This window comes from Neoarius graeffei, chromosome 5, assembly GCF_027579695.1.
Source record: "Neoarius graeffei isolate fNeoGra1 chromosome 5, fNeoGra1.pri, whole genome shotgun sequence".
Taxonomy (NCBI): Eukaryota; Metazoa; Chordata; class Actinopteri; order Siluriformes; family Ariidae; genus Neoarius; species Neoarius graeffei.
In genome coordinates this window covers 11378443-11392563 of record NC_083573.1, presented here as the reverse complement: position 1 = coordinate 11392563, position 14121 = coordinate 11378443, and the positions used below count along the sequence as shown (strand labels likewise).

General features: G+C 40.5%; 1 protein-coding gene across 2 annotated transcripts in view; it reads right to left on the bottom strand.

Annotated features, from left to right (window-relative positions):
- Positions 1-5214: 5214 nt before the first annotated feature.
- The window catches only part of LOC132886507 (zinc finger protein 862-like), a 29084-nt gene continuing 20177 nt past the window's right edge, over positions 5215-14121 (bottom strand). Inside the window, exons 3-9 of one of the 2 annotated variants that reach the window (XM_060921211.1) lie at positions 7695-7906; positions 7389-7581; positions 6803-7139; positions 6431-6682; positions 5931-6202; positions 5712-5850; positions 5215-5616 (exon numbers count right to left, since the gene is read on the bottom strand). In XM_060921211.1, coding sequence (XP_060777194.1) covers positions 5347-5616; positions 5712-5850; positions 5931-6202; positions 6431-6682; positions 6803-7139; positions 7389-7581; positions 7695-7896 — 1665 coding nt within the window. In that variant the 5' untranslated portion in view covers positions 7897-7906 and the 3' untranslated portion in view covers positions 5215-5346. The remainder of the gene's footprint in view (positions 5617-5711; positions 5851-5930; positions 6203-6430; positions 6683-6802; positions 7140-7388; positions 7582-7694; positions 7907-14121) is intronic. The other variant, XM_060921212.1, reaches the window with a different exon arrangement.

Here is a 14121-nt window from a genome sequence, read left to right as displayed (position 1 = left end):
GGAAGAGGTATGGTTTTCCAGATTAAGGATAGGCCACACAGGGCTGAATAGCAGCCTATTTAAGATTCAGAAACATCTTACTGGTTTGTGTGAGCACTGTGGAGGGACAGAAGATGTAGAGCATGTTTTACTTAAATGTACGCATTATTCAAGGCAAAGAGAAGGACTGAAAAAGGCTGTGGAAAAATCTAAACTGACACTGTCTTTAGAAAATCTACTAGTTGAGCCTAGATCCAAATACATCACAGATGCAGTATTAGCATTTCTCAGGGAAAGTCAACTATCTAAGCGCATCTAGGGGATTTCAGCTTTCACTTTTTGCAGTTGGTCATTTGTTTCTTTGATCTACTTTTGTTTAATTATGCAATTATTTATCTGGTATTCAGTTGGAAAAAAATTTTTTTTTCTTTCTCCCTCTCTCTCTGGCTCTCGCACCCTCTCCTCATTTACATCTCTTTTTCATAGCACATTATGAGTAGTGCAAGTAATTAATTCAAGTGTACACACCCCAGTCCTGTAGATGGCGGTAATGCACTGTGTTTGCCAACCGCCACATAAACCTGACTGAAGAAGAAGAAGAAGACATCTGGTGACTGTTTTGAAGAAGGCGGAAGTTTATCGCCGAAACTGTCAAGGTAACATCTTAAAAAATCCTTGTCTTAAGAAACGAATTTAAAGAATATTTCGAAAAGTCTTGGGGAGAGGGAGGTGCTTGTAAAGTTTGGCAGGGCTGGGACTTTCGGTGCCCAAGTTATGGATTTTTAAACCCCCTGTGCAAGAGCGGCTGGAACCAGGGCTCATATTAAAGTTTTCAGCAAGTCGCACTTGCGCGGGGGTTTCGGGGGCAAATAACGGGCCAGGCTGCCCTCTTTGGAAAGGGCACAGCATGCACCTGTGAAAATCCATATTGATCTGGTAAAATGAGTGAAAATATTTCTGCAAATGTGCATTTGTCAGATTCTTGGGCTGGATCTGTCCCTGTGTACTACAAACAATCATGGTAGAACAAAGTCGAAACTAACTTTGTTTGTGTCGTTGTCTCTGTTGCTGATCAACACTGCATCAGTGGACTTTTGGAGTGGAATGATGGGCAAATATTGTTGGCATGGTATCATCTTTTATCTTTCCTTTTTATTCTGGAAGCAACCATTAATCTTGCTTTTAATTCTGTTGATTCATCGAAACAGGATGATTCAAAATGTTCGGAGCATAAGTAGGGCCCCGCAGGCAGATTGTTTTGAGGTCTTCTGAAGGCGTGAATCAATTTCTTGTGAATCGTCAGATGATTCTGGCCAGGCAAATGGTGAAAAGATATCTTCTCGTCCTTCTTTTTAGCATCATTTTGGCATTTATATGTGTGCGCAATGAGGCGCAACTTATTTAAAAACCTATAAATTCAGTAAAAATACTTGTAAAACTAGCAAAACCATATTGTAAGCAGAGGATATAAACAGCTGAGTTGCTACAAGCTTCCACTATGCCACCTCATCACACACGTCACTTTCGCGGGAGGCCCATCTGGTATTTTATTAAAAATTAATTTTTCTGGAAGACTATTTGGTCACCAAAAATGAATATTTGACTGTTGAAATCTACAAATACTTTTACTTAACATGAGCTTAAAAGTAAATCCGCTGGAGGATCCCATTAAAACAACACAGCAACGACAACATCACCAACAGTAACAACCTCCACTTTTGACTCATGTCTTCTCAATTTCTTATTGAATATTTTTTTTCTGTTCACTTAAAATAGAACTGAACCTAAAAGAAATTATTTGACTCCTTAGTCTGGGAATAGCCCTCGAAGGCTTCTCAGGAAGTCAAAAACAATGGTAAGCAGTGTCCAGAAATGAAGAAGAGTGCAATCTGATAACAGTAACTTGCTTACTTTTGGGAATGACCAAAAAGAAATATAAAGAAGAAAGAAAACATATTTGTTGACTCAAGCCTTTTGTTAATTACTTTTTATTAGGTCAAGCACATTACAAGGGTAGCTTGCACATCTGGGAAGGCTCCAATAATGATGAATGATATATACAGGTTTTGGAGCAACATGCTGCCATCCAGATGATGCATTTTTCAGGGAAGGCCGTGTTTATTTCAGCAAGACAATGACAAACAGCATTCTGCACATAGTACAACTGCATTGCTCCATAATAAGAGAGCCTGGGTGCTAAACTGGCCTGCCTATTGAGGTATTTCACCCACGTGACCAAGTCATGTGATGCTGCCATTTTGGAAGGCACGGCTCGAATCCGTTTGAATGCGAGGAAGGCGACAAATGAAAAACATAAAATAAAAAGGAGCGAGATGCAGAAAACACCTTCACTATCCAGCGACGTAGGGCATTTACAGGGCGAGCAGAGGGAGAGGTATTTGCAAAAATTGAGGTTAGCAGGCTTAGAGAACGACGTTTACCTGCTTCCACCAGGATTGTTCACTGACGTACGGAAGTACACGAAGCCCTCGTCTTTACCTGACTTCGGCCACCATGATCTGTATACCTATGTCGTTAAAAACCCATCGCCATACACAGGTATTGATCTGAAAGCGTATGAGTTTGGATACCTACAAATATTTTGTGTCAGGCTGGGTAACATGCCTACATCAGCGGGTCGTCCCTGGAGCCGGTGGTCGCCATCTTATTACAGCTAAGGTTTGTTCACATTTTCATTTACTTTTGGTCCTCAGGATAAACAAAATGTTATTAAATGTCATTGAAATAACTTCTTAGTCTGTTGAGACATGGCCTGTTATAAATTTGCTGTTACCAGACAATGACCAAGAACTATATTATTAGGGTCGGTGTAGTTGTAGCAGTGTATTAGCAACTAGCTGTTAGCACTAGCTAATGTCAACAACATCATAGCTGGTATGTTACTGTAGCAATGTTTACGTTCAGTCATTTGGATGACTGTTAAAACCTTTCAGTCTCAAGTTTTTCCTTTACTGGATTTACTAGTTTACTGAGCTAGCGCGCTCGGGCAAGCTGGGAGCTAGCGTGCGCTAGCCGGCCGCCGGCTTGCCCGAGCACGCTAGCCGGCCGCCGGCTTGCCCGAGCGCGCTAGCTCAGTAAACTAGTAAATCCAGTAAAGGAAAAACTTGAGACTGAAAGGTTTTAACAGTCATCCAAATGACTGAACGTAAACATTGCTACAGTAACATACCAGCTACTGTTGTTGACATTAGCTAGCTTGACATTCAAAATGGCGGACACCGGGGCGTCACGTGACCCTGTGACATCAGGTGAAATACCTCAATAGTCCAGACCTATCTCCCATTGAAAATATTTGGTCCATTATGAAATGCAAAATATGACAAAGGAGACCCCAGACTGTTGAGCAACTGAAACTGTATATCAGGAAAGTATGGGACATTTCACTCTCAAAACGATAGTACTTGGTCTCCTCAGTTCCCAGTTTAGCGTGTTGTTAAAAGTCGAGGTGGTGCAACACAGTGGTAAACATGTCCCTGTCCCAACTTTTTTTTTTGAAACGTGTTGCTGAGATCAAATTCAAAATAAGCATATATTTTTCAAAAAAACAATAAAATTTCTCAGTTACAATATTTGATATGTTGTCTTTGTATTATTTTCAATGAAATATAGGGTTTCCATGATTTGCAAATCTTCACATTCTATTTTTATTTATTTTTTACACAGCTGTGGTATTTCCCTGATGTGGGTGGAATACTGAAGCGCGGCAGGCAGGAAATAGTGTCAACACAGGCTTTATTTTCAGTTTTTCCTACTGCTTTTCAGCTTGGTTAAACTCATTCTCACACACGTGTTCTGGTCGGGAGAGGCCCCTCTCATCACGCTCTCCCTCCTTTTCTACCTTCCGTCTTCACTGCAACACACACAGATACAAGGTTTACATTCACAAACCGGCGCTTGGCCACGCCCCCGCTGCCACAACAGTGTCCCAACATTTTTGGAATTGGGGTTGTCAAAGGAATATTTTAGTTAATAGGTGATTATATGTCTGTCAACATATAATAATTGGCTTTTATATTTTACTCCAAACTTTACAAATGTGGATAAATAATTACTGCAGTTTATTAAGAAAATGAAACTATATTTTTCATGTAAATTTAGCTAGATAAATATTTAAGTTGATCAAGAGTCAGAAAATAAATGTTGCTTTTCTTGTAATAACGTTTTCTCTACAACCCCGATTCCAAAAAAGTTGGGACAAAGTACACATTGTAAATAAAAATGGAATGCAATGATGTGGAAGTTTCAAAATTCCATATTTTATTCAGAATAGGACATAGATGACATATCAAATGTTTAAACTGAGAAAATGTATCATTTAAAGAGAAAAATTAGGTGATTTTAAATTTCATGACAACAACACATCTCAAAAAAGTTGGGACAAGGCCATGTTTACCACTGTGAGACATCCCCTTTTCTCTTTACAACAGTCTGTAAAGGATCTAAAGGATGTCCTTTAAACAAAAGAAAATTGATATTGCTTTTGTTCAAGAAACGCACACAGATACAAGTAACTGTGCGGACTGGGCAAGTGAGTTTACTGGTGTCACAATTTTGAGTCACAACACCTCTAATAGTGGGGGTGTTGGCATTCTGTTTAGTCGTGATTTCATTCCATGTTCTTATGAAGTTGACGAAATTATTAAAGGCAGACTTTTAAAAGTAAGAGCCTTATATGATAGCAAGCCTTTTGTTTTTGTTTGTGTGTATGCATCTACCAATGGCACTGAGCGTATGCTTTTTCTTCAAACTCTAGAAAGTGTACTTAAGACCTGTGACTGCCAAGACACCTTACTTATTGGGGGAGATTTTAACTGTACTGAGAATGGTATGGATCGTAATCACATAGAGCCTCACATGCCTTCTCGTAAAAAAATGTGAAATTTTAAAAGCGTACAATCTTGTAGATATTTGGAGGAACTTCCATTTAATTCATAGGCAATACACATGGGTTCACTCTTATAATAACATGCTTTCTTTGGCAAGGCTGGACAGATTTTATGTTTTCAAGCACTAGCTGAACTTTTTTAGAAGCTGCAATATTGTTCCTGTTGGTTTTTCTGATCACTGTATGGTAACATGTAAAGTATTTATAAGTACTGTAAAACCAAAGAGTGCCTACTGCAGCCCTGTACGCTTAGGTTTTTCACAAGGAGCACTTGTGCTCCTAAATGAAAAAAAATAGGAGCACAGAAAAAAATTTAGGAGCACTACGAATTTCTTAAATGCCATTTTTATTATTATTAAAACATCACTTTTTTACACTTACAGAATTAAATGGGGAAGATGTAATAAGTGTAACAATTCAATTCATTCAGACAAATCATTGACCCATAACCTCCCGCACCCTCACACACACACAATGTCCCGTTCCCATATTTTGTAATCTGGCCGCCTGCTACGCTTTGCTGAGTCCATCCAGCGGTCCACAGCAGGGCTTGGATCAAAGTCTTCCAGAGATGGTCCCTCCAGGCTGATTCTCATGAGGTCCTCAGTTGTGCTCACTGCTAGGCAGCTTCGTTTGCTGTTCTTAATTCGGTTTTGTGCGGAGAAACCCCTCTCACACTGGGCAGCTGAAATGGGCAGCACCAGCATCATGTGCACCAACTCCAGTATGTTCTAGGGGGATCAAGATAGGCCTTACTTATCTCATCTATAACCATCAATAATAGGAGGGCACTGCAGCATATAAATGCTCAACAGTGTTTGCTTACCTTATAATCCTCTCTGTATGGCTCCTTGGTAAGCATGGTCTCCCACAGGCCACTGTAGTGCTTGTCTTTGAAGTGTTGACTGACCAAGATCTTCAGTCCCTGCCACTCATTCTGAACAGCTGCCAGGTCACACCCTGATCTATGGAGATTAGCAAATTAGCAAATACCAAAAACATAATTGATTGCATTATAGTACAGCAGTGCAAAATATATTCTTACCTGCTGAGAGGCTCTCTGAAATGCGCCACCAATTCTGCCACGTCTTCATCACCAAACGTCAGAAGGCTGGCATGGTCATCAGGCCATGTGTCATGGTTGAAGACTTTGAAGGCCTGTACTGGGGTCCTGACATCAGCCCCATCGTCCAAAAGCCCACCAAACCGGTCTTTCAGTTCAGACACGCAGATGTTGATGGCTGATTCCACATGCTTCTTCAGCTGGGGGTGGGTGAAGTCAGCAAGACCTGTGAGATTCCCCTTCAGTGATATTCCCTTTGAGCGAGACAATCACACACAAAATTGTTTTAAGACAGCATGTTTCCAAAATGTTAAAATCTAAAACCTACAGTTAGTACACTAATAATAATATAGTGACTGATTCAAACACTTCTGCAGCCATGGCCAGATGCAGGGACTGTAACCAATATGCTGAAGTGTAATGTAAGTTCTGCTCTAAACATATTTCCCTAAAATCCCAACAAACTCATCCTAGTAACACACCTGGAATCTACACTCATCTTCCTCTCCATGCTGAGCAAGCATGGCCTGGATCTTCTCGAGCATGCCTCCTGACTTTGCCCTGGACTTAAATGCTTCCAGTCTGGTCACAGTCTTCTTCAGCTCTGACGTTGCTTGGGGGAGGATCAGGTCTTTTCTCTGCAGGGTCAGGCTAAATGAAGACAGCTCCTCGAAGACGTCAGCGAGAAAATGGCAGAATACACAAAAAAGTGCACTCTCCATCCCTCTCTTTACCTATGTGGTAGTGAGTAGATCAATACAAGTAGGCCCTATGTATTCCTAGCCACTCCATAATCTGCCAAGCATTAAAGTCTGAAATCAATTTTTTAGTTTCATGTACTGTCTAGGACTCACCTGCTTTGCCCGTCCTTGAATCTCCACTGATCCTGCAACAGCCAGGTGCTCCATGTGCTGCAGAACAATGGAGTACTGGCCATGGCCTGTGGCAAGGTCAGTATCTGTTCCATATCGCAGGAACACTTTGAGGGCTCTGTGGACATGAGGAATCCAGCGTGTCCCCTTGACGGTAGACGGTGTGCAGACCTTCACACCAAGCTCTTGCCCTAGTTGATGGAGCGCTCTCTTGGATTTTCCACTGAAGTGGTAGGTCTTCCACACGAGATGCAGGAGATCGTACACCTGGCACACCATTGGTTCCTTCTTCTGCAGGGTCAGGATTGCCAACTCTAGTCTGTGAAGGCAAAAATAGTTAAAAACAACCATTTTCTTCCCCTCTGTGTTACAAAAGTAGCTTGTGTGTCTGTGTTGCTGACAAATGTGTGTGTGCATTCATTACATTATTATCATGCAGGAAAAGAGTCCCGGCAATGGAATAGATAGGTTTTTGTTAACTTCTTGAAGGATGATAGTGATGACCCTAGTTTAGTATACATTATATCTGCTACCACATAATCATAACCATATTTTTTCAGTTACAAACCTGTGTGGCATGCAGTGGATGGGGATAATATGCTCCCCTGCCTCTCTTTGGAGGAGAGCAATCACTCCTCCACGGTGGCCCATATTCACTGAGGCACCATCTGCCCCAAAGCTGATGAGCTTCGCCAACCACGACCCCCCATTGTCCTCGGGGTAAACTGCACTGAATGCAGCCTTGGTTGCATCCAGAACACCTTGAAGGACAACACAAAAACATGAAAAACAAACAAGAGATTGAGTGAATTATGCATTTATAAAACTGTACAAAAATGAAGGTTTCTTTCTAGCTGCTGGATTGACCACTTACCAATGGCATGGGAGTGTTCAAGAGCCTGTTGGCCAACCAGTAGAGTGACTGGTTTCCCACCCTCCACCAGACGCACATAGACAATCTCGCACTCAGTGTTTGATATGTCAGTGTCTCCATCGATGAGGACTGCAAGGTACTTTGCTGTTCTCAGTTGAGCAGTTAGGCTCTCTTTCAAGAGATCAGCAATTTGTCCAATCATTTCCGCACATCTGTATGAATAAGAACACTGTCGTAAAGTGCTTGTAGTTCATGCAGTCACATAACATGACTGACAATTTATTCCAAACATTTGTTGCAGCCCTATCATTATACGAAGAATATTAAAATAAACTCTAAAAACTAACATTCAAAATTCTGCATGGTAATAATTCTTAATATAACTTCATAAAAAATACAAAAAATTGAATTAAACACACTGCTGACAACTTAATGCTGATACCTACTAGGGATGGGCAGTCAGAAAAGACGCACAATAACCTACAAAATAAAACAGACTACCACTGCTGTGTGCACTTCACCCCGACTGGGCCCGTGGTGGTCATGGCCCAGAGTATCCCTAGCTGGCAACAATGTATAATGCCCGCTGTCAATGGTAACGGGAATTTTCACAGCAGAATCATGCCAGCGTATCACTTCGTAAGTAGAACAGTCAGCCTACACAAACTGTCTATCGTCATATCGTTAACATAGATGTGGCCAGTCCTTGCACGCAGGTGGGGGAAATTAAGTAGCCCACTAATGCGAACATCGTTTGAATTGAAAAAGTTGAAAACGATCATGACATTGCCTCATAATTAAACTGAAGGCTGAAACGTCAAATAAAATTAATCATAAACTTTTTGTATATGTTTTCTCATGTTCACAAGTAGCCGTATTGTAAGGGGGATAACGTATAGTCCGCGGGCGACAATAGGAAAATATTTCTCTCCGGCGTCGGGATGCTGTTCGTCAGGGGCGATTCTAGCATCTGATCTTTGGGGGTGCTTAGCCCCCATAGCTGACAGAGGCACCTGGCTTGAATGACAGTGTTTCCACGTTTATTCCGCATTTAGACTAGACTTAACTAGACAAGAAGACTAGACAAGACTAGACTTATGCAATGTTTTAACAGAAGCTGACCCAATAAACTATGATATCTACACATTTACAACCACTGACACAAATATTTACGTTATATTTTTAACTAAACAAGACCTACTACTGCATTTGTAATGTTGGAGCTATTCATTTTGAACAGTGGTAATTGTTAATTAATGTGTTATTGTGTATTGTGTAATAATAGTGTGTACTATTATGATTTTACATTAGTTTACATTAGTTTATATTTTTTGTTATATTTGTTATATTTTGGTAGTGTTCTTCCAAACCACACTCACTGTCCCCCCAGACAATGACCAGGGTTTGGATTTGTGAATGATAAGCAAACATAAACGCTATGTTACATTAAATAAAATTGACTAACACACGGTGGTCTAGCACCGTAGCACTTGTACAGCTCTGCACAAAAGTATCTCGATATGGATGATAAATGTCGTTTTTATCATTCTGTTCATAGACCAGGGAACATCAATATTGCATTATGCATATTACTGTGTTGTGTTTAACAATTGTAACTCCAGTCCGTACCTTCACATCTCGCTATGCCAGTAATACTCAGGTGCTACTTCGACTTCCTCATCGGTGTGGAATCCAGTTAAAAAAACCACCATGTCGTATCAAGCACTCGCGCGGACAGGCAACCCAATCAGAGGGGACGCAAGGAGGAGAGGGATTTTACTGCTCATAGAACTATCACGTAACAGGTGAATTCAAGAACACACACGCCCGCGCACACATTCACTGCGCAAGGGCACTTATTTCTGAAAATTATGTCCAAAAGCAGTGTTTTTGAGGGTGCTGAGCTCGTTTTTGGGGGTGCTTGAGCACCCCCCAAAATAGGCTAAACACGCCCCTGCTGTTCGTCCTGACGGGAATTTTTTTTTTTCCTATAGGCTAGTCGCCCTTGGACAATACATTATCCCTTACATAATAATGATCATTATAAAATACAATATTACCTCACGTGGTTGTCGTAAGTTGGGTTCACATCAATGCCATTCTTCTTGTGCAGGGTGATAAGTGGCCCAAATCTCACAAACGGCTCTTCCTCCTTGGCGATGAAGTAGGCAATGTTCATTTTGATCTTGAGCTGTCTCATTGCCTCCATCTCCGAAATCTTCACCTGTCTAACCAGGGCTGCGTCCACAGTCGAGCCTTTGTTCTGTCGAATTAAATAACCGTCTCTGCAGGCGATGTGCCGTTTAGATATGTTGTGTTTCGTGAGACTGTCTTTTTTAAAGTGCTGGTTTCCAGTCACAAATGCCGAATTCCCTGCTTGCTTCTGCCCTTTACAGTATTTGCAGTACATTAGCTCGTTTTCAAAAACTAGCCATGGAAAAAGCTTGATCCAGTCAGCCTGAAACTTGTAAACCTTACTGTTTACGCCACTGCCGGCAGTAGCACTACTATCCCTCACTGTTGTCGTATCCATTTCTTCTCTCACGATATCCTCCTCTCCCTCCTCGGATCTCACACGAGTTCTTTGAAAATACGACGATATTTGATTTTGTAACATTTTTAGATTTACAATACTGATGCTGAGTGAACAAATGTAGCACTTTCCCCTGAGACGATGAAAAGGTTAGAACGTTGAGAGTCTTTGCTTTCCCGCCGCTCAACAGAAATGCGAGGCGTCATCGCATCGTCATCGTGTTCCAACAGTTCTGATTGGTAGGGTATGAAAACTAGAAATAAGACCACACTTTGTTTGTTATTATTTTAGGGGCAAAATGCGAATGAAATGGCTGAAATCGGTTCTCGCACGTGTGCTCCCATTCTGTTTTTCCTACTCGCACCAATCTATTTTTAGTCGCATATGCGAGTAAAATGGTCGCACTGTACAGCCTTGTACTGGCATTTAAATACCAGTTTATTGCAAGACACTCATTTCAGTGATGTTTTTAAGTTTTTTGGGGGTCAGTGTAAGACTACAAAGTATTCTTTTAAATCAATACAACAGTGGTGGGACTTTGCCAAAGTCCAAATAAAGATGTTGTGCCAACAATACAGCTTCAATGTCATGAGAGACATCTCCAATCGAATGGTAACTTTAGAAAAGGAGATACTGAAACTTCAAGGGGTGTCAGATATGACAAATAATGTAAGAGAGACTTTAAAAGCAAAAAAGAATTTACTGGTTGAATTAATGGGGGTCAAGGCTACAGGAGCTCTGGTCAGGTCACGTTTTCAGTCGATTGAACTTATGGATGCACTCACTAAATTCTTTTTTTAATTTAGAAAAGAAAAATGGTCAGAAAAGGCTGATGCAAGCCTTGCGCTCAGAAGATGGCACACTCTTGTCTGAAAATGCAGACATTCGAAAGCATGCACGGTGCTTCTTCAAGGACTTATACAAGAGTGAGATCACTTATGAGCAGGTTCCTGACAATGGTTTTCTGAAGAATCTACCCCAGGTTTCCAGCACAGCCAATACAGACCTTGGAAGGGTGCTATCCCTTGAGGAATTGACTACTGCCCTCCAAAATACAGAGGGTGGTAAGGTGCCAGGGCTTGATGGGTTACCAGTTGAATTTTACAAAGCTTTCTGGCCTGAAATAGGTGCAGATTTGCTAGAGGTTCTGAGTAACAGTTTGGCCAATGGGCGGCTGCCTCACAGTTGTCGGAGAGCTGTTATAACGCTGTTGCCAAAAAAGGGGGATCTCAGTGACATTAGATCATGGAGACCTGTCTCTGTCCTATGTGTTGAGTACCGGTTGCTCTCTAAAGTTCTGGCCAATAGGCTTAGCAAAGTGGTGGAAGAGGTCATTCATCCTGACCAGACCTACTGTGTGCCTGGCAGGTTAATTCACGATAACATTTGTTTTATCAGAGATATTGTTGACATTGGAAAGCGCCTGAACTTGGATTTTGGCCTTGTTTCAATTGATCAAGAAAAAGCTTTCGATAGGGTTGAACATTTTTTTTTTTTTTTTAATTTCGAACATGTATAAAAAAAATGTAACTATTTGTACATACAAAAGAAAGAACATGAGAAAGTGACAAAAAAATTAATAAATAAAATACATAAAGAGCTAAGACATTACAATACACCGCACATTGTTCGAAAAAGGAGTGGGAAGAAGTACAATACTTTTAACTTTTAACATAATTATTTATGGAATGTTCTGTCTGCTTTTGGTTTTAATCCTGATTTTATTAGTTACATAAAAGTCTTATATCGTGACATTGAAAGCATATTAAAGGTTAATGGTGACTTGTGTGCTCCTTTTAGGGTTTTCAGAGGCATCAGACAAGGCTGCCCCCTGTCTGGTATATTGTATTCCCTAGCAATAGAGCCACTTTTGGTAAAGCTGAGAAACGACATAGAAGGGGTAAAGATCCAAAATTGTACTTTTACTTTTAAATTATCAGCTTATGCTGATGATGTGGCAATACTTGTTAAGAGCCAGAGGGATGTGGATGCCATGTTGAGAGTATTTAATGATTTTAGAATGTTATCCTCTGCCAAAGTTAACTGGGGTAAGAGTGTGGCTTTGTTGATGGGGAACTGGAATGATGGTTCACCCACATTACCTGAGAATCTGTCTTGGTCCAAAGATGGGTTTAAGTATTTGGGGGTATTTATTGGGAATGACGACTTCATGCTGAAAAATTTTGAAGGTGTTATTCAAAAAGTTAAAGGCCGTCTTACTAGATGGGAATTTTAATGAACAATTTGTCTTATAGAGGGAGAGTGCTCATAATTAACAACCTGGTAGCATCATCCCTCTGGCACCGGTTGGCATGTATAGATCCTCCAGCTAATGTACTTGCAAAGATCCAGTCTGTGTTGGTTGACTTCTTTTGGAATGGCTTACACTGGATTCCACAGAGTGTACTGTTTTTACCAAGAGAGGAAGGTGGGCACGGGCTGGTTCATTTACAGAGCAGGACTGCTGCTTTTCGCCTACAATTTATACAGCGGCTACTAAATGGAACAGTGGACAGTAGCTGGAAAGCCGTAGCTTGTGCCATGCTTCGGACTTTTGAGGGGCTGGATCTAGATAAGACTTTGTTCTGGATGGATCCAAATCGTTTTAACTTGAACAAGTTTCCCCATTTTTTATCGCAATCTTTTTAAAGTATGGAGTCTTTTAAAGATTGGGAGGACCTTGAATTCCACATCCCTTTTTTGGTTGTTGCAAGAGCCTTTGGTTTATGGGTCCCTCCTGGATCTCACATCTGAAATATCCTTCCCTGCCCTTACAGAAGTTCTCTGTGAGGCAAAAGTGGAAAATTTAATCAAGATTGCTGGTCCATCTTTTCAGAATGTCGATCAAGTGTCTAAACGTTTACGAGTAAGGTCAACCCGAGTAGTATCACATCTTCTTGGCAAATGGAAGAATCTGTTTACAGAGGATGAAATGAGATTGTTATTTGACTTTTCCATGGGTTTTATTGCACCAAATGACTCTGATCCTGTCCCAAATGTTACGGTGTCTGCAGAGGTAGGTGATACCTCAGGCACATTATTTAAGCCTGAACTTTTGTTATTTCTTGGTTCTAACCTTGTCTCTGGTAAGGCATTATATAAACTGTTTGTGATGATTTTGAACAAAAAATATCTTGAAAAGAGAGTTGACACTCCTTGGCGTGCAGTTTTACAAGTAACAGAGCAGGTTAAACCACAATGGAGAGCTTTTCACAAGTCACCATTACCTAAGAAGTGTGGGGATTTACAATGGAGGATTCTGTATGGGGCAGTGGCAGTTAATTCTTTTATTTCAGTTTTAAACCCAGATGTTAATCATCAGTGTCCTTTTTGTAGCATAAGGGAAACCATTTTCCATGCCTTCATGCAATGTATGAGACTGAAGCCTCTGTTTTCTCTTTTGGAAAGAATATTTGGCTGTTTTAATGAATGTTTTTCAATGGTGATTTTTATTTTTGGTTTTAAATATTGCCAGAAACGCAGGTTTAAATGTCAAGTTTTGAATTTTTTGCTTGGTCAAGCCAAAATGGCTATATATGTAAGCAGGAGGAACAAAGTTGAATGTGACTCAGGGTACAACATTACAATGGTGTTTAAGACTTTAGTGAAATCGAGGGTTTAAATCGATTTTCATTTTTATCGTGAGATGAAGGATCTTGGGTCTTTTGAGAAAATATGGTGTTGTAATGATGCTATATGTTTTCTCAGGGAAGGTGCTGTTCACTTTAATAGCCTGTTAGAAGACGTGTAGCTTGACAGTGTGTTGTCTCTGGTGGAGTTGTGAGCCTTTTATCCTGAATGATTTAATTTAAAAAAAAAAAAAATTTTACTTATTTGTCATTTGTAAATATTGTTAAATGATTCTGTACTCTTGGAATTATTTTGTAATTAAAA